The sequence below is a fragment of the Helianthus annuus genome, chromosome 7 (genome assembly GCF_002127325.2).
Source record: "Helianthus annuus cultivar XRQ/B chromosome 7, HanXRQr2.0-SUNRISE, whole genome shotgun sequence".
Lineage (NCBI taxonomy): Eukaryota > Viridiplantae > Streptophyta > Magnoliopsida > Asterales > Asteraceae > Helianthus > Helianthus annuus.
This window is the reverse complement of record NC_035439.2, coordinates 147,532,742-147,559,093: the sequence shown is the minus strand read 5'-3', so window position 1 is coordinate 147,559,093 and position 26,352 is coordinate 147,532,742. Positions and strand designations below refer to the sequence as shown.

Below are 26,352 nucleotides of genomic sequence, written 5' to 3'. Positions count from 1 at the left end.
AAATGTATTTAAATAATTGGATTTTTTTACATTTGCTTAACTTCTTGGCTAATTTCTTGCTTACTGTATTATATATTTAGCTTATACAATATTTTGCTATGTACAAAATTGCAAATGTATAGAATAATTTATTTCGGTGGGCATCTTTTTGCTCTCATGTTTTGGCTATCATGCCTCTTTGGAATGTGGTACTTTTTGTTTATATTCTTTTATTAGTTATTAATAACTTTTTTTTATGTTTTCCCTTTTATGCTCACACACACACTCTTTTTATACTTTTTGACAAATATATATTTTTTAAGTATTGAAATCGGTAAATTGATGTTATTTTCTTGTTAATAATTACATATTTTTACCATTTACTAACACTCAATAAAAAAAGTGTTAATCTATTTACTAATTCACAGCTTTTGGTATTTTTTTTGGGTTTTACTATTTAAGGGGCTGTTTGTTTACCTCTTAATGAGCATTATCGGATACGTGGAGGACACATCAGCTTGCGTCAGAAAGGGGGCGTGGAGCAAAAACGGGGAGTGTGAGAAGAGGCGTGGAAGAGTGGTCTTGTTCGACACGTGACACACTTTTTATTATTAAATTATATTTAAAAATTCTATAAAATCTATTTAATTTATAAAAATACAATAATAATAATTAAACAAATAACGTTAATAATTAAACATTACATATTTAAAAATAAAAACCATTACATAACTAAAATAAAACCTAAAAAATACTACATAAAAAATCTAATAATCTGCCAAGCCGAAACGTGACGGAATTCACGGTTGTGTTTGTGTCTAAAGTTGATGAGAGCGATTGTATTATGTCGTCCTCCCCAGGTCACCACTCGCGTTTTCCACCACGGTGTGCACCGTCTCGAATCTTTCGCAATCCAAATGGATAACCCTAAAACGAGAAAAAAATGAGTCCACAATTCGGGTGGTCTCACCCCTATTGACGCAAAAGTGTTGTAAAATTCGATCCCCCAAAACGGATCGATTGAGCAGTTATGCAGCATGTAGTGGCTCAAGGCTTCGACCCACAACTCGCACAATGCGATATCCTCTTCTTCGATCCAAGGAATGGTTGAAATTTTTCGGATTTGTGAAGTGAAAATAGGAGAGAGGTTATAAAAATTTGGGTGAAATATGAGAGTTTATAAAAGAAATGGAAGAAGATGATGGTTTATATAGGGTAAAATTATGTTTTTTAAAAAGTTAAGTTTTTAAAATTTTAAAAAAATAACCGTTGTCAAACGGCCAATTCCCACGCCAATTGAAACGTGCCACGTCAACACGAATTTGGTCTCAACGTCTGTGGGATTTCCACCACCAAATGACCCACACCGTCCTCCACGCCGTGACCAGGCTGATGTATACGACGTTGATTGACAAGTTTCCACGTAGCTTGTAAACGCCCACACCGTGAGAGTAACATCTACTAGTTTAGTGCTCATTTATTTATGAGAATGGCATTCGTCATGTGCGTCCATTTTCAACATGGCACATTTTCATTCACTTGAACATAGTAAAACTAATAAATGAAGAGGTGGGGGTTTCTTAAATGATGAGGCCTAGACATTTGGTTGGTTTCGTTTTACCAATTCTAGATTCACACAACTTTATGTCCACTTACCTTCACTTTGTCTAGGTACGTTTATCTCATTCTTTTTTCTTAATTATTTAGCTAAATTTTATAATTTACTCATTTAGAATAAAAATTAAATATAAGCCAAACTAAACATTTATGAATAGATCAAACTTGTCACATGTAATGTTTACGCTTTTAACATGCTCGCTAGTGGAGATTACTTGATTATGATAGGTAATAACTAATAACACAACACCTCAACCATGAATCCATGACCACATCAAACTAGTTCTAAACTATGGGTTGAGCTTTGAATCAATTCTCTTTTTAGATTACTAGTAGGGAACCCGCGCGTTGCGGCGGAGTCGACAACACGAGGCGTAAACATAATTCAAACCTTAAAACGATAGAAAAAATCATATATAAGTTAGATATAGATATATATATATATATATATAGATAGATAGATAGAATTGCGCTAAAATAAGAACCACCTCGAGTTGTAAGAACCGCGAGAACTTTTTGATCCGGGCCTTGGTGGACCAAATTTTTTTTTCAGAAACGTAGATGCATGTATAAAAACAACATTTGTAAAAAAAATTCAAAAAAAAATGTCGTGGGTGTAGTTTTGAGCAACACAAGTTTGTGTTTACAGGACCCGTAAATTTTCCGACCAGATTTACGGGTCCCGTAAACACAAACTTGTGGCGCTCAAAACTACACCCACGACATTTTTTTTTTTGAATTTTTTTTTTACAAATGGTGTTTATATACACGAATCTACGTCCATGAAAAAAAAATTTGGTCCACCGCGCCCCTACGGTGTAGTTCTCACGATTCTTACAACTCGAGGTGGTTCTCATTTTAGCATTCCCCTATATATATATATATATAGGGTAGGGATCCTAAGAGAAGTCCACCCTATATGAGAAACTTGAGAAGCATTCTGGACCACACATTTTTCTAAGCCTTTCGTAATATACACATATGTATAGTTTAAAATTGACTATATACATATGTGTATAACTCAATATACATATATGTATATAGTCAATTTTAAACTATACATATGTGTATATTACGAAAGGCTTAGAAAAATGTGTGGTCCAGAATGCTTCTCAAGTTTCTCAACTAGCCTATCACTTCTCACATGATCCTTATCCTATATATATATAGCGGCAAGGTAAAACGCCTACTGCTAATCCATCCGAGCCGAAAGCCACAGCCAAAAACCGGACCATCAGGTACAAGTCATCAAAAATACCCATCTAACAGGGCCTGCTCAAAATTTTCAAAATTTTTCTAGGCCCAAAGCGGATAGCAAAACTGGGGCCCTTTTGTAAACGAAAAAAAATGCCATGGATCCTATTATTCATATATCATCTTTGTATATGCATAATTATAGATTATAAACCTCAATGTTAACAATCTCAAAGCCAAAATTACCAACATATAATATATTTTTTTAGAATTTGAGGCCCTAGGAAAATGGAGACCTAAAGCTCTTGCTTTATTTCACTCTCACTTGAGCCGGCCCTGCCATCTAACCACGTATAGATTGTCAACCAAAATTCGGTACTACACATAACATAATAAATGACAAAAATTATGGGGTCACTTGGCCCGTTTAACCCGCTCAATAGAAAACTACCCATTTGAGCCGTTCATAAATAGTACCCATTTTTTATTGTCACTTGTTATCCATTTGACTTGTCCAATAAAAATTAACCATTTGACCCATTTAAAAAAATAACAGTTATGCATACAATAAAACACAATCCAAAAGTGTAACCTCATGAGTTGCAAGATAAAAATGGTTTAGTGCTATTCTGTTATCTAACTTACAAGCTACAACCCAGCAGAAACATTCCTTTGAGACATACATGAACCACAAACAATTTTGGGGTCAAGACCGATGGATTGTAAATGACCAAGTAGGAAACCATGTGAAGTCCAAAAGATACATCAGAAACATTCTAAAAATGCACTATCAACAAACCATTCCACTAATGTTATAAAAAAATTGGACTCCAACCAAAAGGTTAAAATCTACATCGAAGATCAATACACCAACCCGTTTACGTCATCATTACAACTTGCCAGACGTTTAACCCATTCAACTTGATTATAATTTGTTTACAACCCACCAACCGTTTAAAATGTGTCACCCATTTGACTCGCCAGATAAATAAGCTTCACAGGTTGAAAAATAACATGTTATCGACATAAATAACACACATGCATCTCTTTCGAATAGAACTTTCTGGTAACTAACAGTGAAGCTGAAAAATTCCTTTTCTTTCTTGAATAGTTGAATGTACATTTTATTTCAGATGTATCATTAAACCGAACAGGAAGACTTGTATTGATACTTGTGAATAAATAGAACCAGAACTTACCTCCAATGACGGTGAAATAGTCCAATCCTTTTGGCTCACTAAAACAATGATGTACCAACATAAAAATGAGTGCAAAACCTACCAATGAAAACAAGTATTGTATTTTTGACATTTTTTCATTTATTTATTATTTTTTTAATGTGACTTACAAGTACTGCCACTTTATTTGTATGAGTTATAAAAACAAAAAAAACTAGGCTATATACATGTTTGATCATATGAACTACAAAAGAATGAAAAAGATTCCTAATTCAATTTCATATTCACCCTAAAAAAGAATATAATTTAATCAAAAAATGTAAGTAAGTTCACCTATTTTGCTTGCTCCGATGTATGTGACTGCAACTAGGTCTTCTTTTAAACATTCGATGCAGGGCCCAGCTCCCGTGCTGCATTTGAACAACTTTATGATCCTTCTATCAGCAGCAAGTAGAAAAACTGGGATTCAAGGTTACCCCCAATACTATAATCAACACACTTGCTGCCTGTAGGTCCTCTCTCCCACTTATGCCTACGCCAAAATCAGCTTGTTGGATCATTCAGACATCATTCACCTATGTTAACTGATCCAGATCAGCCCTCTTCTATTGAACACCAGCTCATTCCATACCTATATACTTGGAGCACTGACACAATGGGCACATACTAAGCTTACTCTCACACTCTTTACACAGACAAAGATGCTTACATGGCAATAAAAGCATGCACACTTCATTCACCCGACAAACCTTACACGTCATTGCGCCATTAGTACCCTTGCAAAGCAAGTGGAAATCAATCGCCCGACCATTGCACCATGAAGCCGTGTCGTCAACCTCACTATCTTCCCCCTGCGCGTACACTTATTGAAGATTATATTTCAGGGTGTTGATCATATTCTTGTTGTATTTCGCCCGTTGCTGCCACGTGTCGGCTTTCATGGCTAATTCTTCAACCTGAATTTCGAGTTCCATGTTCTTCTTGTTAATGTTTTCCACCATGGCTTGTTTCTCACGAAGCCTTTCGATGAATTTATCTTCAACATGTGAGATTATTTGGATCTCGTTCGTTTGCACCTTTTCAAGTACTGCTTGCCTAAGTCTGTCAGCCTTGATTACGATTACAAAAGCAATATTATTACACAAATCATATAAACATGTGAAGTTCAAAACCAAATTAATATTCAAGATTTAACTATAAAAACCAAATTATATTCAAGATTTAACGATGGAAACCATATTAATATTCAAGATTTAATGATCGAAACCATATTAATATTCAAGATTTAATGATCGAAACCATATTAATATTCAAGATTTAACTATTGAAACCAAATTAATATTCCACGTTCAAGATTTAAACATTGAAACCGAACTAATACTCAAGATTCAAGATTTCACTATCGAAACCAAAATTAATATTCAAGATTTAACTATCAAAACCATATCAATATTCAAGATTTAACTATTAAAACCAGATTAATATTCCACCCTAAACCCGTTGAAACCGTCCGAGGCTGCAAGAAGTCAATAGATGACATCTGTGAATTCGCATTATGATTCTCCAAAAACTCTTGCTCTTTCGGCCTCGAGTTTCTCAACTCCAACTCATAATTCCGCATTTCCGCTGCTACCCCCTCGGCCTTTGCAAGTTGGCCTCGACATTTGAGCTTTTAGTGCCTGAGCTTTACCTCTGTGGGTCCCACGACAAGCAGTGGAGACTGCAATTTTTACAAGCCAAACAGAAATTTATTCATAACCAAAACACAAGGTCCTCTTTAACCAAAACCTAATCAAGGAACCCCATAATACATCAAAACCAAAAAAAGGCAACAACAAACAGATTACAAATGAAAATTTATAACACCAAAATTTATCTGGTCACTAAAGGCTAACCTTGCATCTTGAATCTCTTGATAACCCACCAGTTAGTCGTCTCCTTGGCATCTTCAACCACGTTAAACGCTAAAGTGTTTGTGCCCGTAAATAATGTTGTGAAGAAAACTGGACAAATGGGTCAAACGGGTTGAAGTTATTTAAAGTGATGATGCTATTAAGATTTTAATACATACCTGCAGCATTTTTAAGGGTAAAAATCATTACTTTCATGTCCAGTTTTGTTGCTATTAAGGTGAATACATGAATATTAATAATTAAAAAGACTTGATACAAAATATACACTATAATGTTACAGAAACAATGAAATCAAAGAAAAGATTACCTATAATTTAACCAGGAGAAGCATGATCATCCAACGACGCTTCATCAACGAACATTCGAACAAAATTTAGCAAAAAACCTAATCTTTTTAGGGTTCCTCATATACGAATCTAACACAATTCCAGAATGACTTATCTGCAAATCTTAACAGAAATAGAGTTGAGAAAACGTTGGTGATAAGAAATTAGGGCCTAGATTGTTGGAAATATGCATAAGCTTGTACACAAATTGCATCAGTTTCAAGAGATGGGTTTAGGGATTCAGGGCTCACCTAGGGTTCATCAATTTCAGGAGTCATTCTCATTCTCATTCTCATAATGGTGAAATAACTGTGACAAACTATACCAGATTCTGAATTAGTCTTTGAAACGCTCCAATTTGTCCTGCTACACCTGCGACTCCATTAACAACTTAATCCTTTGAAGCTCCAAATCCTTGGTAAACCACATCCTCTGCTTTCACATCCTCTGCTTTTAAACTCCACCATCCGCCATTGTTTGGCCTTTTAACCCTAGCAGGCACCTTTAAAATCTCCCAATCGCCATTGTCGGTTAATGCTACGAATCGTCGCCCGCCTCATCAAGTTCCCCTTTTCATAAGGGTTTCTGTTCGGATTCCTAAAGATTAATACGTTTAGGGAATTGACTGCCCATCAGAGAGAGAAGATGAATGAATTGTCTAAATTACCCCCTTCAGCGTCTTAAATTATGTGCACTTGACCACTTTACCCCTCCCAAATGCCTTTTACTCTTTTGTACATGTTGTTTCAAAACTTGTGCGTATGGTAAAATTACATTTCTATCCATCACTTCTCCTTTTTATAATAGTATAGATAATGAAAAAAGTTACATTTTTAAGAACCTCATGTGTTGTATAGTGTTGTATGGGTTGAGCACATGTAATTTTATATATCAATCAATAAAAAGTTATATCTTGTTATATCTTTATAAACCCCGTGTATTATACGGATTGAATAAATCTAATTTTATATACCACATAATAAAAAAAGTTATATTTTTAAAAAACTTGGTGTATTCCACGAGTTGCATAAATGTAATTTTGTATAGTAAATAATAAAAACAGTATATCTTTAAAAAAAACCTCGTTTATTACACCGGTTGAATGAATCTAATAAAAATTATATCTATAGAAAAAACTAACAAATATACTCGATATATGATGGATGAGGTGATTGCGGTGATGGTTCTTATAAAACATTTCTTCCACCTGTGAATACACAAGGTTTTTTTTTAAATATAACCTTTTTATTATTTGTCATATAAAATTACATTTACTCAACCCGCAAATCACAAGGTTCTTAAAGATATAATTTTTTATTATTTAATGTATAAAATTATATTTATTCAACAAGTGTAATAAATGAGGTTTATAAAAATATATTGTTTTTTATTTAATATAAAATTACATTTATTAAACCCGTGTAATACATGGGTTTCTAACCTATTATTATATGGGTTTCTAACCTATTATTATATAAGAGAAATGTTTTATGAGCACATGTTTTCGGTACATTCGGTTATGGAGACAGGAGGGTAAAGCCATATGCTTGACGGTTAATATAAGGTTGTACTACATGGTTTCAATGTTAAATCTAATTATATAAAAACTCTAATTTTCAACATTTGTGTGCATCTCTGTTTGTACGATGCGCAATATATGCTTGTATGGTGGTTTTGATTGAAACTGTGGTCTACTTTTCTGAGATGGTGGTTTTGTAGGGGTATATAACCCCACCACCGTCACATAAGCTCATATCCTTCTTACTTTGTACAGATCTATTATACCATTTAGGGTTCTACAGCCGTTTTTTACCGACGGTAGCTTTTTGTCTTTTACGGCAAAATCTAAGGCGTTTTCCTCTTTGTCTCCGGCTGATCTTCATGTTAGCCGTCGAAGACAACGGAGTTGAGACGCCTTCTACGTTGTGACAATCTCAACGGTGACGACGTTTGTTGTGGTTGAGCCGATGATGATGATGATGATGATGATGATGCAACACTCATCTGAGGTTTTCCACCGTGTTTTTTAGACCGGCAGCGATGTTTGTTGCGATTTAGGGTTTTATCGGTTATGCTTTTGTCTTTTTCGATGATGATGACCTTAAGGTTATCTGAGATGAAATTATGAAGATTATGCAAAGTTAAACTGAGATGTGCAAAAAAGTAAAGGGTTGGGTTGATGATGAGAATGGGTTATACCTTATCTGAGCCATAATTACTTATACATTTACTACTCTGTTCTATAGGCTTTAAATATTTTTGACTGTGGTACCGATTGTTTCAAGTTGTTTTAGAGGCTATCATGTTGTGTTGTCTGAGCCTTTGCTTTATTTTCTCTGAATGAAACGATTGAGATGGTTGGTTTGTTTGTCGTCCAAGAGAGATAAAGATAGTGGTGGTTATGTGGTTGCGCCATGTTTCCCTGGTTGCAGGTGGCTGTCGAGATAGAGGGAGTATTTGTGGAAACCTTTTTATATGGTGTTTTCTATGATACATAGTTGTTGCATGTCCATCTCTTCTATATGATGAGACAACTTTCTCTTTTGGGTTTTAAACCCCCCAGAAAAAGCCATTGTGTCTTCATCTCTTTCTCTCTCTGAAGACCTCTCTCTAAGTTGCATGCATTCTCCGGCTATCTCGCCATTTATAGACCTTATGATGTCTTATTTTGAAGAGACTTTCTAGAGAGAGAAACTGAGCGAGATGGGTGTTGGCTTTATGTTGTCGGTGGCCTTCCGACTGTGTAAGTAACTATGTTAAAGATGGTGACTCATTACTGAAATCATGCTTTGATTTACATAGCAAATAAATGCACTGACATAAAAAGATTTGTCTGTATATTTGGGTTTTTGAGAAAAGCAAGAAATCATAATTGAAGGGTGAGTGGTAAGGGTGAGTAGGTGTGGTGCTGTGTTGTGTTGTGTTGTGTTGTGTTGTCATACTATGGATAGAAGTTGGTGATGGTATGTCAACAGAAGCATACACTCTGGTTAATGTGAAATGATACGGCAGTTGGTATAAAAAATGCTAGACTTATTATAAATGTTGGTGAAGTTTATAATAATTTTAATTTGATGCAAGTCTAAAATTGATAATGTGTAGAGAAATGGTGATTATACATTGGACGTTATCACATAATATTGACATTATATTACGTCTTAATTTTGATCTCCTTACATAAAGTGGAGCAACATGCTTATAAATTTATATATGTCGCGTCTTAATTGCCTTAACTTGTAAGCCCCGAACCGCAACGCCAGAGTCGCGGTCTTAACTTTGTAAGCCCCGAACCGCAACGCGGCGGGAACTTCCAGCTAGTTTGATTCTATAAGGGAAAGAAAATTTTACGAAATTTACATTAACATTAAAATAAGGGTTTTTTCTAAAAAAAAAACATTGATTAAATGGTTACAAATTTTACGGATTTTTATTTTAATAATTTCAAATCAAAATTAAATCCATAAATTACATATTAGATTTAAAACACATTTTTAATTTGAAATTTAAAATTTATCTATAAATTATTAATGCTCTCATTGAATGACATGTGTCCCAAATCAGATTTTTTTTTATTATATAGTATAGATTATTTCTTTTTAAACATTATAAATACTCACCTGTTTTTTACAATTTTTTTACCATTTTCTACTTCTCTATTTCTTCTATCTCTATATTTTTTATAAATTCAACCCACTTAATCCTCTACAATGCATCCATTGAAGTGAAACTACGACCCAACCAACCCCTTTGGTTACCAAGAGAACCCAAACCCTAGCCCGCCATAAAACCGTCAACGAACAAACCTGGCCCAAATACCCCTTACACGTGGCCATCCACACGGTTTAGAAGCACGAGTTCAAGTACATGCATTGTTGGGGTATATGTAGGTACGTTTCTAAATGGGCGAAAGTCCCTACCGCTAGCGAATCAACTTCATCCAAAAGGGCAAGAACACCCTTGTCTCAAGTTCAGTCTGATGCTCGTGATCAAGAGCTTGATCTTAATTTGGATGATTTTGATGATTCTCCTTCCCGCCCACCCGATAGAGACACGTCAAAAAAGCGGATTCAAAGAGGGAGATCGGGTTCGGCATCGGGTTCGGCCTCTGGTTCAGCCCCTAGTTCGGCCTCGGGTAAAAGGTTGTACACCAACCAGTTGGAAGAAATTGGGACGAAAATCGACACATTCAATTTCATCCAACAACAAAGGATCGAGATGTGGAAAAATATCCAAGCGTCGTACGATAAAAAAAACATCTCTAAAAGAAAAACGCGAAGATATGAAATTTCTCGCCATGCCCGTCAATCACCTTACCGGCCCAGAATTGGAATTTACTTTGCAAATGAAACAAGATATGATGAAAAAATATGACATGGATAAATCATGAAGTTTTAAATCTTTTTTTTTTAATTTTATGTTGCTTTTTTTTATTAAATGAAATTTTAAATAATTTAAACAAAAAAAATATATCAAAATCCACATGGCTGGCCACGCCAGCCGAAGCCACGCCACCCCACACCTTGAAGAATTACCTTACGGATCTCACACCCGCCACGTGTCAAGCAATACCCGCAATCCAAACCCCCACACCTCGCGTTCTTAGCATCTTTTTGGTCTCAGGTTTAAAACCTCAATAAGAGGGTTTTCTCGAATCATGTTAGCTTATACATCATTCTCTTTTTACTAATTTTTATCATCAATTTTATAGAACTCTATGGATTATAGGTTCATTGAATCATTGATTTTTCCGCAAACATTTAAAATAAAATACGCATTAAGGTAATCAATATCGAAATTAAATCGTGTATGTTAAAGAATTTAGGTTGGGTTTTTACAACATTTGCTTGCTCTGTTCTATCTATCATAGAATCTTACCGTTCAAAAAAAAGTTAAAGAATTTAGGTAAAGAGTGGTAGTTAGATTTTTAACAATAATCCTAAAGGTTATGTTTGTTGGTATTATGTTTTGTTTAAAGACATGCATGGATCATCTTCTTTCATAGAGGCCTTTCAAAAAAAAAAATCTTCTTTCATAGAGACTGTTGTTAGAATGTTAGGTTTGGTGTGCACCTATTATATCTGGCTTTGACCAAATAATGAAATTATATTATTCTCCAAATACTTATAAGCTAGTCTTTAATATATATATACTTTTAAACAGCAATGTTAAGGTCGTTATGCTTAAAAAAACTCAATATCTTAATAGCAATATTCTAGCGAATAATCTTGTAGTTAAAAATTATTCTATATTTGTTATACTTTTTTATAATATACAATATACCATGTTTCGATGCCAGTAAACACAAATGTGAACAGTTTTAGGTAATTTTGCGGGTATCACATAATGTGATATCATACTTGTCTCATACCTGTAAAAAAATGTATAGTTAATCTCATACCTAATCCTGTGCTTGAATTCTCGTGTGTTACACGGCCCAATTATTTTGAGTTTCGGTTTTCCCGGCCAGGGTCAAGTTTTCTACCATTACTTGACCACACAAACGTGTTGCAGACACCACACAGAAAAAAAATTACAAATTACAGGAACATATATAACACACACTCTTAGATAACACGCATATGAACTTTTTAAAAATGTACACAACTCTAAATTACTCTAAATCCCTTGTCTAACATTTATCTTTCTAAGGCTTTCTAGGACTTTGCTCGACATGTGGCGATTGAGGACTTTATCAGACCACCCCAAAAAAGTGGGGTGTGGAAGCGGCGTGGGTTGACGGCGTTGGTGTTCCATGTTGTTTTTTTATATTTTTTTTATATACTTAAGATTTATAAAATAAAAAAGAAACTGATATTAATTTTTTTAAAAAAGTTACATAACATTCTAAAAATTAAAAAAAAAATACTTATTAAATCCTAAAAAATTAAAACAAAAGTAGTTAATAATTCCTTAAAAAAAATTACAAAGTTCAATAAATGTTAAAGTGGGGCACCCACTTAAATTCCGGATTCCCGTCGTGCCTCCACACGATCTTCACGATCTCCATTCGATCGCCATGGCTCAGGTCCCCCGCAGGGACACGGTGGAAACAAACTTTAAACCGATCCAACTTCGGTTTTAGTTCACGCCACTTGTGCTGGCAGGCGTTTAAATTATGACAAGCGTGCCCAACGTGTTGTTGGTATTGCTGGAACGATTGTATCCAATACGTGGTTTGACCGCGTTGTAACGTACGTCGTGCATCGACGATCGATGTGACAAGTGCGATCTTCAGATTGGTGTGAGATTGGTTGAAGAAGATTTGGAAAAAATTGTAGGTAAAAAATGAATGTGTGGGGGGATATTTGTAGGTAAAATTTTGTAAGTTTTTTTTTCATATATGATTTTTTACATTGAAACCGCCATGCTCAACGGCTATGGCTAACGGGTACCTCAAACATTCCAATTTCAACAATCAATCCTAGCTAGCCAACTCACATCCCCCCTCTCCCCACCCGCCCAACGCCCGGCTTCAAAGCAACGCTAGCTGGACAGCGCCGTAGCTAACACTGGCACGGTGTGGGTTAGCCAGCGTACGTTGTCTGGCATCCCCGCCCAACTTCCCACAACCTTAAATCATTACATTGGGGATAATATTTTTATTATTCAGGTGCTTGTTATATATTATCCCTAGTTTATTTTATTCATCTTTTATATTAGTTACTTATTATATTTGTAACAATGCATGTTGAAAACTAGTATACAAATTAAACACCACCAAGAAACAGATTGGTTTATACTTTTTGGAAGAATCTTTCTTCTAACAACGACATCCAGTTTTTGAATTGGTGACAATTTCAAATGTCAACTTTGTCACAATTCATACTATATTTGACATTAAAACCTTATAAATAGTCTCACCTTATACCCTAAATGTCACAAACACACCACCAACACACAAACTAATAACAACATGGCCATGAACATCTCATTTTTCATACTCCTGATCACCATCTTCATTTCAGCATTCTTTTCCTCAGCCTTACCGAACGACGCGAACTGGTGGTGCGAAAAAACGCCTAACCCCGAGCCATGCAAGCATTTCATGAGCAACAAGTCCCACAAATTCGGTCACATTATGGGCAAATCTGATTTTCGAAAGGCAGCTTTGGAACTAGCCATGGAAAGGGCACTTAACGCCGAGAGCCACACCAAATGGCTAGGTCAAAAGTGTCGTAACAAGCGCGAAAGGGCTGCATGGGCTGATTGTTTGAAGCTATATGAAAGCACCATTTTGCAACTAAACCAAACCCTAGACCCAACCACCAAGTGCACCACTTTTGATGCGCAAACGTGGCTTAGTACCGCGTTGACTAACCTCGAGACTTGTCGCGCTGGGTTCGTGGAGGTTAATGCTTCCGACTACATGTTGCCACTCATGAATAATAACGTGACTAAGCTTATTAGTAACACTTTAGCTATCAACAATGGTTCAGGGACGCCCGTCGAGAGTTATAAAGATGGGTTTCCGAAGTGGTTTGGGCCCGGCGATAGAAAGCTTTTGCAGACTTCAGCTCCTAGGGCAAATATTGTCGTGGCTCAGGATGGTTCAGGGAACTATAGGACGATTAAGGCCGCGATTGATGCCGCGGCGAAGAGAAGTGGGAGTGGGAGGTTTGTTATTTATATAAAGAGGGGGGTTTATAGAGAGAATATTGAGATTGGGAACAAAATGAAGAATATAATGCTTGTTGGTGATGGGATGAAGTACACCATCATCACCGGTAGCCGGAGCATTGGAGGCGGCTCCACGACGTTTGACTCCGCCACCGTCAGTAAGTAACCGTTCTCTATTTCTCTACGTATCTAAAAAACATAGAGAAAAAAAAATCTGACTCGTAGCAAATTATTTTGTAATGTCTAGAAAGGAATAGACAGACTACTCCCACTAAAATCCCGGCTAAAAAAAAAAAAAAAAAAAAAAAGGATTTAAACAAAGCATAAAGTTCTTTAAAATGAAGAAGATTTCTTGCTTACGTATCAAGAAAGCTAAACAGATTTATATTTGTTGGTAGTTAAAAGTCTTCAAATTTCACAAAATAAAATATTAACTTTTGAAAGACAATATGTGTGACATTTAACAAGTTGATGGTGTTTTAACACGTTTTGTTTCCATCTAACAACAGTTGTAATCGGGTCCGGATTCATTGCGCGTGGCATAACCTTCCGCAACACCGCGGGCCCACAGAACCACCAAGCCGTGGCTCTACGGTCCGGGTCCGACTTATCGGTCTTCTACCGTTGCGGTTTCGAAGGATACCAAGACACCCTCTACGTCCACTCGCAACGACAATTCTACAAAGAATGCTACATTTACGGGACTGTCGATTTCATCTTCGGCAACGCGGCGGTAGTTTTCCAAAACTGCATGATCTACGGAAGACGGCCCATGACTTCCCAAAAGATCACCATCACGGCCCAAGGCCGAACCGACTCGAACCAAAACACCGGGATCTCTATTCAGAATTCTCGGATCATGGCTGCATCCGACTTAAAACCGGTATTGGGCTCATTTAAAACCTTCTTGGGCCGGCCCTGGAAGCAATATTCTCGAACGGTTTTTTTGAAAAATTATATGGATAGTTTGGTGGACCCGGCTGGATGGTTAGAATGGGATGGGAACTTTGCTCTTAATACTTTGTATTATGGAGAATATATGAACACTGGACCGGGTTCTTCGACTAGCCGGAGAGTCAAGTGGCGTGGGTATCGGGTTATCACTAGCTCGAATGAGGCTTCGAGGTTTACCGTTGCGAATTTCATCGCGGCCCAGTCGTGGTTGCCGAACACCGGTGTGCCATTTCTTGTTGGACTTTAAGTTCTAATTGAACTTTTGTTGGATAATTTGTGTATTCCTTTTGACTGTTTTTTTTTTTTTGGTATCTAACTGAACTTTTGTTGGATAATTTGTGTATTCCTTTTGACTGTTTTTTTTTTTTTTTTTTTTGGTATATTTGTTGATACTTGTTTTCTTTGTTACAATTTCTTTCATTCATGTAATAAGAGTTTACTCAAAATTTCCGGATAATTATATAATAAGTCTCTGATTTTTTTTTTATATAAAACTAGGTTATAACCCCGTGTATTACACGGGTTAAGTAAATAAAAAATTAAATAGTTAATAACAGAGATTTAATGATTAAAAAACGATATTTTAAGACGCTTTTCTAATATCCGAACAAAATTTTATGCCATGTATGATCAAAACTTGTGATTTTTGTCAAGTTTATAAATATGAAAGCATTTGAACCATCGATTATAAGACAAATGTATCATCCACTTTCTCATGAGTTTTAAATGTCATTTGAACATACATTTAATAACCTAAGTTTTAATTAAATAACAGTGGTCTTAATTTATTAGTTCTTAAAAATTATTGAAATGTCGAGATTAGACATATAGCAATTAGCCAATTAGATAAACTTATAGCTACAAAATAATACTTAAATTAATTAGATAAGTATAAATATTGGTAATTATATATAACTTTAAAATTTAAATACCTGGACGTGAGTTGCATCTTAAATGAATGGTTATTTTTGGATAAATTCATTAGTATGATAAATGTAGTTATTATTCTTCTTGCATTTTAAATTACGATTTTGGCCCATGTGGATATCAGTTTTATCCTTTTAGCCCAATTTTTTTTTTTAACATCTGAGCCCCCAACGTCAAATGTTAGGGGCCAAAAGGGTTAGAAAAAAAGACGTCAGGGGTTCAGATGTTAAAAAAATCTTTTTTGGGGCTTAAACGGTAAAAGTTATATAACCACAGGGGCAAAAATTGTAATTTACTCTTAAATAAATAAATAATTTGTTAAGCAAGAAAATCGTTCCCTCCACTCTTGTTATGAAAATGCTCGATATTTGTTTCAATTATTAAGATATAATTTTTAACCTAGTAATTAATATAAATAAATAATAAGATATTTTATGCAACTTTATCCGTTATTTTTTAAATGTTTGAAACATATATTAAATTTAATAATTTAAATTAAATAATAATTATTTACAATTTATATTAAATAATAAAGATTATTTACAACTAAGTAGATGGTTTATCTACAATAAAAAACAAATAATAACCCATCTAGTTTCGATGATGTTATTCTATCTTTTCTTAATTCCGTTAACATTCTATATAATATATATTATTAAATTAAATAATGTTTAGTATGAGGGTTATTTATAATTAATTAGAAGAAATTAAACTAAAATAATAATTATCTATAAAAGATGCTCTAATATGATGACACGTGTCCCTAAAGTGGTTTCTTTTATTATATAGTATAGACTAATTAAACCACTACTTATATATAATCAATAATTAAGTCTAACTTATCTCATGCAACTTTCGACTTTTAATGTGTATTATTTTTCAAACTAAAGATATAATTTCAAATTTGGTTGATTAGACTACTACCATACGTTACAATACTATACTAAAAATACCATTTTCGATCACTACATAAGGACACAACCTGTCTAAGTCGATTACCTTGCCAGTTGCCACTACACCAAATCTAACTTGTTAGTTTCAACTAGTACTAAAAACAATATGTCGGTTTTGCCACATTAGAACATATAATTACTAGAAGAACGCTAAGGAAGTAAAATCAGCTAAAAATAGAAACATGTCATATTGGTTAAAACATCAAACAATACTATAAATAATACATGTTTTTAATCCTTTAGTTTAAAACAATTATCAACTTGCGTGAACAGTAACTTTGCATGTAATTATATAGTAAAATTAGCTATAAATAATATACGTTTTTAACCCTATAGTTTTGTTTTGAGTAAAATGCCAAAATGTTCCTTAAGTTTAAGTCACTTTTGCCACTAAAGTCCAAAAAGAAAACTTCTTGTATCTATATTCCGGAGATTTCATTTTTGTTGTCATTTTCATTCAACTGGCAAACTGTGTTAGAATTTTCTGTTAACTTCTCCTTTTACTGTGGTTTTCCTCATTTAAATAAAGGGTATAATCATCATTTTAGGTCATAATTTTAATTAAATGAGGAAAATGACAAAAAATAGAGAAGTTAACAAAAATTCTAATCTAACTTGTTATTTAGATGAAAATTAATAACAATAAAAATGAAACCTCAAAGACCTACATAAAATGTTTCATTTTTAGATACAAACAATTTCATTTTTGGACTGAAGTAACAAAATTGGCCTAAACTCAAGAATCATATTGGCATTTTACTATTTTGTTTTTCTCTTAGGGGAGGCGGGGTGGTACGTGATGGACTACCTATCACGAGTGATGAGCATCGGAACACTGTCGCCACCATTGAGTTCCACGCGTGAAACTTATAACGCGTGGAAAGCTTCACGCGTTGTAAAAATTGATTGTATATGTATGACTTGTACGTTGTGTATTAATACTTGTACGTTGGAATTCCATCACTAGTGATGACCGGCCACCGTCACTAAAAAATGCTTGTGAGTGACAGAATAGTGGTTACTGACATGACAGAACATGATTGGAATGTTTTCCATCACTTGTGACCACCCCCACTCCCCATATAACTTTTGTTCATTCATTTTTTATGAAGACAAAATACATGGTTGCGTTAAATATATTTCTCTATACTTCGATATAATTTTTTTTTTTAAACGGAGTTGTATTCGAAGGTTTTCTAAAATGGAGTTTTTTGAATACAATCTTTTTATCAGATACATTTATATCACAATGTTGAGAAAAAAAATAAAGCACAACCATGTATCACAAGTTTAATCTATACGAGTGTTGGTATCGTATCAGTACCAATATCATAGTTTTCGATCAACATAAAACTAGTTTCAAATATATTACTCGGCATATTACTACTTTACTTTTTAGGTTTTCTCTTTCTTTCGACTTTACTATAGGCCTATAGCTCGTACCGGTAACATAATTAACAAAACCAATTAATACGTGCCGAATTGCATTCAGTTAACCTGTTCTCTTACGACACAAAGTCACAAACAAGTATTGTATCAATTGCAACAACAAAGCTTTCATGGCTATTGGCATGCACTATCAACTCATCAACACTTTCTGTTTGAATAAAGACACAAACAAGAAACCAAATCGAAAACAACAAACTCAATTCACACAACTCTCCTTCCCCAAATCATCTCCAACCCAGCTTCTTCTTACACACCAAAACCCTTCAACACAGACCAAACTTGAAGCACTTTACAACGTTGTACAAGACCTCGAAACCTCTGTAAAAAACGGCATAAACATCGATGATCCCCGTATATTCTCAGGGCCGGTTATAAGGGTGTTCAGGGTGTGCACCAGAACAGGGCCCAAACAATTAAAGGGCCCAAATTTTTTTATGTTTTCTTTATATATAATATTAGCCCACTATTTTTACAGGCCCAAAATTTGTCAAAACTTGATTATAGGCCCAAACCTGCAGGCTGAGGGAAATCAAAAGTCGCTTGCGTGCGATGTGCGAGGATTTCTGATCAAAAATTCAAAGACCAAAGTGACAAAGTCATCGATCAAGAACGTTGCAGCCGTATTTCTGCGAATCGCACCTGCCATCGATCACCAAACGCCACTGCAGTGCTGCACCTTCCTTCCCTGCGAATCGCGATTCACTTCAGCCGTTCAGGTATTTGAATGTTTTATGTTTGTTTTCTTTTGTCTTAATCGTTGAATATGTTGAATATGTACAGTTGAAAACAAACATATATTAATTTTTATATGTTGAATATGTACGTAACTCACCGTTCAGGTATTTCACTAAAATCTAGTTTGAATATGTACAGTTGAAAACTCATACAATACAATAACCTATTATATGTTTAATGTTTAGTTTGAATATGTACAGTTTAATACAATAACCTCTAGTTTGAATAATTTTTTTTCTCTCCAAAATGTGTACTTTTAAGTCATGAATATTAGTGAAGAGTGAGTTACGTAGATACTATCATAGAATCAATTATATGTTTATATGAAGATTTGCGAATAGGGCCCAAATTTTTTATCTCGAACAGGGCCAAAAATTTTTTTAGGATTTTCGGAGACGGCCCTGTATATTCTCTTCACTTCTTGAAACCTGCTATCGGTTACAAGCAATCGAACTCGGTATCCGGATCCATAGAGTAATACCCACCAAACTTTTACGTAGAAACGCGGGTGTTTCTTCAAAACTGCTTAGATTATATGCGTCAAACGGGTATATGGAGGATGCACACCAGGTGTTTGACGTAATGTATGTGAGAAACTCTTCTGCTTTTGTTTGGAATTCGCTTATATCCGGTTATTCCGAAATGGGTTTGTATGATGATGCATTGGCATTGTATTTCCAAATGATTGAAGAGGGTGTAGAGCCCGACGGGTTCACGTTTCCGCGTGTGCTTAAAGCGTGTGGTGGCATGGGTTTGATTCGTGTCGGTCAGGAAGTTCATCGTGAGATAATTCGACGAGGGTATGCGAATGATCGGTTTGTGCTTAATGGGTTGGTTGGTATGTACGCGAAGTGTGGTGACATTATGATGGCGCGTAAAATGTTTGATAAAATTGTTTTAAAAGATATAGTTTCGTGGAATTCGATGCTTGCTGGTTTTGTTAAACACGATATGTTATTCGACGCGTTGGTGACTTTTCGACAAATGATGTTAGACGGGTTTGAGCCAGACGCGGTTTCTATTTCCACAATTCTTACACCCGGGCTGCCCGAAAAACTTGTGGCGGAGATTCACGCATGGGTTATTCGTAAAGGAACCGAATGGAATTTACCGATTGCGAATTCGCTTATTTACGTTTACTCGAATAATGGCAGGTTGGACAGAGCAAGACAGGTGTTCGATCAAATGCCTGAGAGAGATTTGGTTTCGTGGAACAGCATTATATCAGTGCACAACAAACACCCGAATGCCCTTATGTACTTCCAGCTTATGTTGAGCGCGAACATGTCCCCCGACACGATTACATTCGTTTCGGTATTAACAGCGTGTGCTCATTTGAGATTGGTAAAAGAGGGTGAAAGATTGTTTTCTACGATGACGGATAAATATGGAATAAATCCAAGTATGGAACACTATGCATGTCTGGTGAATCTTTATGGTCGAGCCGGATTGATAGTCGAAGCTTACAAAGTGATCACGGATAAAATGAAACTCAAAGCTGGTCCGACAGTTTGGGGAGCGTTATTACATGCTTGTTATGTTCACGGGAATGTAGAAATCGGGGAAATTGCTGCGGAGAATCTGTTCGAGTTGGAGCCTGATAACAACCATAATTTCAAGCTTTTGATGCAGATTTATGGTGAAGCGGGTCGTGTGGAAGATGTGGAAAGAGTTAGAACAATGATGGTGAGCCGAGGATTCGACTTGTAAAGAATTAATAAGCTTATTACTCATCTTATAGTATGAAACGTATGAGTGTGACAAATTCAAGATGATGATAACAAATTTGTTACTCATCTCAAAAATGTTTACTCGTTTTCTATTAATTAAAACGACGAACCGGTTATAGTAGTAACTGGTTCCAACCCTTAGAACGAGAAACCGAAACCAGTTCCATTACCGGAACCGGTTATTAAAAATACCCAATTTCTGCACCTCTAGCCCAATGCATTATTTATCTGTGTATAACTCGGAAAAATAGATGGACCAATTCATTGGTTTTGGGAGGAAACGAGGTGGGCTTCAAGTTAAATGTACTTGGGCTCAGTTGAAAAAACAAACGTGGGCTAACTAAAAACTATGTTAACTAATAAATGATGTCAGATAACCTGAATCAATCAGAGGTGTCAAGATTCTATCATGAGCCCATTCGGGTTTTCGTCCCATCGTGTGTTACGCCAGAGAGTGTTTAGCTCTTGTGGATCAATGTACCATACTTATTTATGAAATTAGTATCGTTGTATTATATAAAGAATATGATCTGTAAAAACTGGCGTGCTTTATCAATGTAATAGAAATAACGAGTTCTTACTTACGGTTAGGACATTAAAGCACTCGTGTAAAGAGTATGATCCGTTATTACACGCGTGCTTTATCAATGTTACAATGTAACAGAAGATTAATAATTCTCAAGTCTGTTTTGACTATAAGTGTCTAAGTTTCTAAGTCGAGGAGATACCCTCAAAGACACATGTGACATGATGACACCCCTTACCCTTGCGAACTGACATCCGAATCATCATGCAAAAATGTTAGAAGTACGATGGGAAATTTTATACTTACTGTATGACGAATTTTAGATGTGATACATAAAAATGTACGTAACCAGCTTCGTGGTGTTTAATAGGCTTCAGTTTGTAAGTTTGATCATAAAAAATGACCAACTTTAGATGTGATACATAAAAATGTACGTTTCATTAACAAAAGTTGGATTAATTTTTGACAAAAGCCTAATCTTCATCCAAAACCACGGTTGAGAAATAGAAAGGGTTGGGGGTTAGGGTTTTAGATCTACAATCAGAGGTGGGGGACCGACTTCAGCTCCTGTACTTCTGGTACAAATTGGAGGTGGTGGTGTTTCCACGACCATTGGGTGTGGTTTGGTTAGTCCCCAAAGAGACTACCCACTACGTAGACGTCACCTCACCAAGAGTGGAGGACCATCCCCTTGTGGACTACCCAAGGGTGTGGAGGACTACCCAACCTATAATAAAAACCAATATATAATAATATATAATAAAGGGGAGAGAGAGAAGTCAGAGCATAATTAAGGGGAGCCCACAACTTTTGCCTCGTCTCCAACGGCTTGGAGAAGCCGGGAAGGAGTGAAGGACGCGACGACCCCGGGGGGCGTGTGCGACGTGGCCGACGACCCAAGACCGGGAGGGGACGACCCCCACACCCGATCGTCTTATAGACGGCTATGTTTAGAAGAAATGTTGTCATTTATCTTTTGAGGCCAAATTTAAAACCACTAACTTAGTTAATTCAGACGATCAAAGATAACTTGAGAAAAACAACAAAAAAAAGTCACAACATTGTAGGGGACGCTAGCTACAGTGTTTATTAGGGCTGGCATATCGTGTATACTCGTACACGATAAGACACGATACACGAAATCCCATACACGAACACGACACAATAACTTATCATGTCCTTTTTTTCAAACACGAACACAACACGATATACACGAAAATTACCTGTTAATACATGTTAACACAACTGTTCGACTGTTATACACGAAAATTACTTGTTAATATCTGTTAACACAAACACAACATGCTATCTGAGAGTTACAGAGGGAGTTTAGGGTTTTATTTTCTTGAATTGGATGAGAAATGAAAATAGAAAGGAATAAACGAACCCACACGCACATGGCTTATGAGTTTTATTTAATTTAATTTCTTATCGTGCACTAACGGGTATTAACAGGTAAACAGGTATTTAACTTGTTTATACACGAAAATTAACAGGTAATCTCATGACTACCTGTTTGGTACACGATACCTGTTAATGGCATACACAATACATGTTAACTTCATGTAGGTTCGTATCGTGTATTCGTATAAAATTGTCAAATAATTTGATATGATCTTATTTTTAAATTAATGGTTAGATTGTGACTTTTAAAAAAGCAAAAACTGCATTTAATTCTCTAAATACAATAGCTGTTCAAAAAAAAATTCTCTAAATACAATAATTCAGCTTATTCTCACATGTGATTGTTAGCATAACCATTAATGTGAAGCCACGTGTAGTCCTATGAGTGGTTAATGAAAGAAGTACGTCAGCATGTGTGCCATGTAGGATAAGTGGGTCCCACGTAGTGAATCATGGGATAAATGACGTAACGAATAATCCTATGCGGATATGCGAATATGCTGCTTCTTCCCGCCTCCGCATAGTTTATGTCAACAATCCGGCTGCTTAATTTACCAATTTACCCTTTCATCAACTCATAATTACACTCTTGCCACGTTCAAAGTCTTCTCCTTGAATTGACGACTTTACCCTCGTTCATCATTTTATTATTTGAAAAAAATTGATCAACCACGATGTCCAATTACATATTTTATGTCCATGTACTTCTGATATTACTTATTATCTTTTAAAAAAATGATGTAAAATTATATTTCTTTGATTTCATTTCTTTTGCCTTTGATACTTTTGATTCTCTTGTTTCTAGATTTGAGTGCAGAGTATCGTACACAACAATTTATCGACGCCAAAAAACAAAAGTTTTATTTTCAGTAGAATTGGATTTGCTATTCAAAAAGGGGTTCCTGCGCTGCTTATTGCCCGTTTACCTGTCATTCTTATGTAGTTTTTCTATCGTTTATGAAAAAAAAAAGCTACGAAAAATACATAAGTCTTAATTTTTTATTAAATATTTTGGTATTAAATAAGAGAGTGAAGAGTAAATAGTGCTTCCATGGGCTACTCATAGTACACTGCACGTCATCGGTTAGTTCTTTCTATTAAATATAAGGTTAAAAGTGATTAGCATAAATAATTAGTTATGTATGTTCTATAAGATGTTTGGACTTTAGATAAGCAATTATTGTACTGCTTAGATATTTTAATTTTGAAAAGGTAATAGATAAGATGACCATATATGACATTCTTGTAGAAAAGATAATCTTGTTTATCAAATTACAATTACCATTATTGTAGAATAAAACAATTCTCAAAACAATAAAAAAACAGATAAAATTTATTGCAGGCAAACTTGATTTTTTAGCACACTTATTAGTAATTATTTTTAAATAATAATTAAAGATTGAAGTTGTCAAACAAACTCTTTCAAAAGTAAAAAGGATACAAAAGCACAATGGTTCACAGAATAACACATTGTCGAGGAAAATATAACACAATACTGAAAAAAAATATAACACAATGTCGAGGAAAAAAGATACAGTGACGCAAATATAGAAAATACACCATGCTAAATAAACAGACATAATGATCTAAACAAAAATTCTAAAATCTACGAGAAAAAAATATAAAAGCATAAATCTAATATCTTATATGTAGGGTTTGATAAGACGGTTCCAATACCACTTAAGTGGATTCATTCGAAGTCTGTTTGATACCTTTCGTAGGAGATTATGTATTTGATACGAAGCTAATCTACTTTTAGGAGATTATGTATTTGATACGAAGCTAATATATTGCTGGCTAACATGTTTGCTTATTTATTTTGTCATTGCCAAATACATATTTTGTAGGTATATTGTTGAACAATATTATTATTATTATTATTTTATTAAAATATTAAAATGTACATAAGTAAATAGTGTATTATTTTATTGCCAAAACGCTATACATGTAAATGCTTGTGAGTTTGTGATTAAGGGTATCTTGAAAAAGCAAGGACGCTGAATTTCTTATTATTTTATCATATATTAAAAAAGTAAGTTTTCTAACTAAATTTTTACTTTAATTTAATATAATATATAATGAAGGTTTTGATGAGTTTTTTTTTTTTTTTAACGGCAAATTTGGATCACAGACGGACCACTGGAGTATCATCGTGCCACCAGCAGAATCACCCGATCATATCCATCTCCACTTAGCAATATAATGTCAATACACCAATTCAGGAGGAAACCCAATAAATCTGGGAAAAACCCCCTTTGTGGGAATCAAACCCATGACCTAATGGTCATAAGTCTTATCTCACCACCAAGATACCACTAAACTATAATGCCATGGGTGATTTTGATGAGTTTTGAGGGTTATGATGGGTCACTAGTGAAAAATATATATATATATATATATATATATATATATATATATATATATATAGTTTTAGTACTATGTTTATCTTTTTGTATTTTATTTGAAAGCCGGTTTCAACTTTATTAATTTCAAAGCACTGAATTAAAGTTCTATGAAAATATTTAAATAGTTATTACATTTCATTTTCAATAATTAATTTCGGACCTATTAACACACGCAACATACAACCTATATTAATCTTATCTGTTTAAAGTTTCCTCTTTGAGACGCAAAGAATAAATAGGTAAATGTCAACTGAGCCCATCTATTTACTTGGTTCGTATTGTATTGTTGGCACACATTAGAAAATTAAATCGACACCTTCAATACGCATCGTATAGGTCTATACGATGCGTATTAGAGTTGGTTCAAACTTCAAGGTTAGTCAAAGGCTGACAATGTCCCCTTTTTAAAAGGTAATACGCATCGTATAGGCCTATACAATGCGTATCGAATGTGTCGATTTAATATTCTAAGGTAGCTTTCTGTCACGCGGGCGAAAAAGCAGCACTTTGGACGGAAAACTACACGGGGCGGATAGCGTGTTCAAACAATATGAACGCAACGAATTTGACAACTGTGACAGCTTATTAAAAGTTTCTCAGGCTCACGTCAACCGCACTGGTAACAAACTGGTATTGCTGGTGACTGTTCTGGAAATTGAAGGAAAATGACTGCGATTCTGTTTTTCAACGGGGATGTAATGCAATGATTCCTCTCAATTGAACTTGCTTCATATGACTCACTTGAATCGTCACGGATGTAATAAAAGTACGGTTAGTGGATGTTAAATGTTGGGGTGTGACTGTTCAAACAATATGAATGTACACAACGAATTTGACAACAGTGACACTTATTAAAAGTTTCTCAAGCTCACGGCAACCGCACTGGTAACAAACTGGTATTGCTGGTGGCTGTTCTTGACAAACTGTGGAGAACTTGTTTGTGTTATCCTTCTTGGTGAAAGACGGTCGGTTTTTAATATTATCATTCAACGCGTGACCCAAATCGATTTCGGAGAACGTGGAATCCAGAGGTTGGTCTCAGGTGGGCATAAGATCTGGAGCCCTATTGTCGTTAAAATACTCTAAAGTACGCTAAAATATGCGAAAACACGCTAAAATACTCTAAAATACGCAAAAAAAAAATACGTTCAAATACGCTAAAATACATGAAAATATGCTAAAATACGTTGCAATACACTAAAATACATCAAATTACGATAAAATACGTTAAAAATACGTCGAAATACGTTAAAATAACCTAAAAATAGGTTATAATCTAAAATACGTCAGAATACGCTCAAATATGTCAAAATACTCTAAAATACGCAACAATACGATAAAATACGTCAAAATACACAAAAATACATCAAAAGACGCAACTAATGATATTTCTACGTGCGTATACATGTAATAAGGCACTATACAACACAAGTGGTTTTCAAACA

At 34.9% G+C, this 26,352-nt stretch overlaps 2 protein-coding genes and 1 pseudogene across 2 annotated transcripts; 2 read left to right on the top strand and 1 right to left on the bottom strand.

Annotated features, from left to right (window-relative positions):
- Positions 1-4,588: 4,588 nt before the first annotated feature.
- LOC118480312 lies at positions 4,589-5,589 on the bottom strand (annotated as a pseudogene).
- A 7,492-nt stretch (positions 5,590-13,081) lies between these two features.
- On the top strand, positions 13,082-15,186 carry LOC110869201 (pectinesterase 2). Its single transcript, XM_022118496.2, has 2 exons — positions 13,082-13,982; positions 14,334-15,186. Exons 1-2 carry the CDS (start codon positions 13,121-13,123, stop codon positions 15,023-15,025), a joined length of 1,554 nt encoding a protein of 517 aa, XP_021974188.2. The 5' UTR covers positions 13,082-13,120; the 3' UTR covers positions 15,026-15,186.
- A 3,010-nt stretch (positions 15,187-18,196) lies between these two features.
- Positions 18,197-20,693, top strand: LOC110869200 (pentatricopeptide repeat-containing protein At4g25270, chloroplastic). The gene is made up of 2 exons (XM_035975417.1): positions 18,197-18,458; positions 19,246-20,693. The coding sequence occupies exons 1-2, from the start codon at positions 18,218-18,220 to the stop codon at positions 20,550-20,552; spliced, it is 1,548 nt and encodes a 515-aa protein (XP_035831310.1). The 5' UTR covers positions 18,197-18,217; the 3' UTR covers positions 20,553-20,693.
- The last annotated feature ends 5,659 nt before the right edge of the window (positions 20,694-26,352 follow it).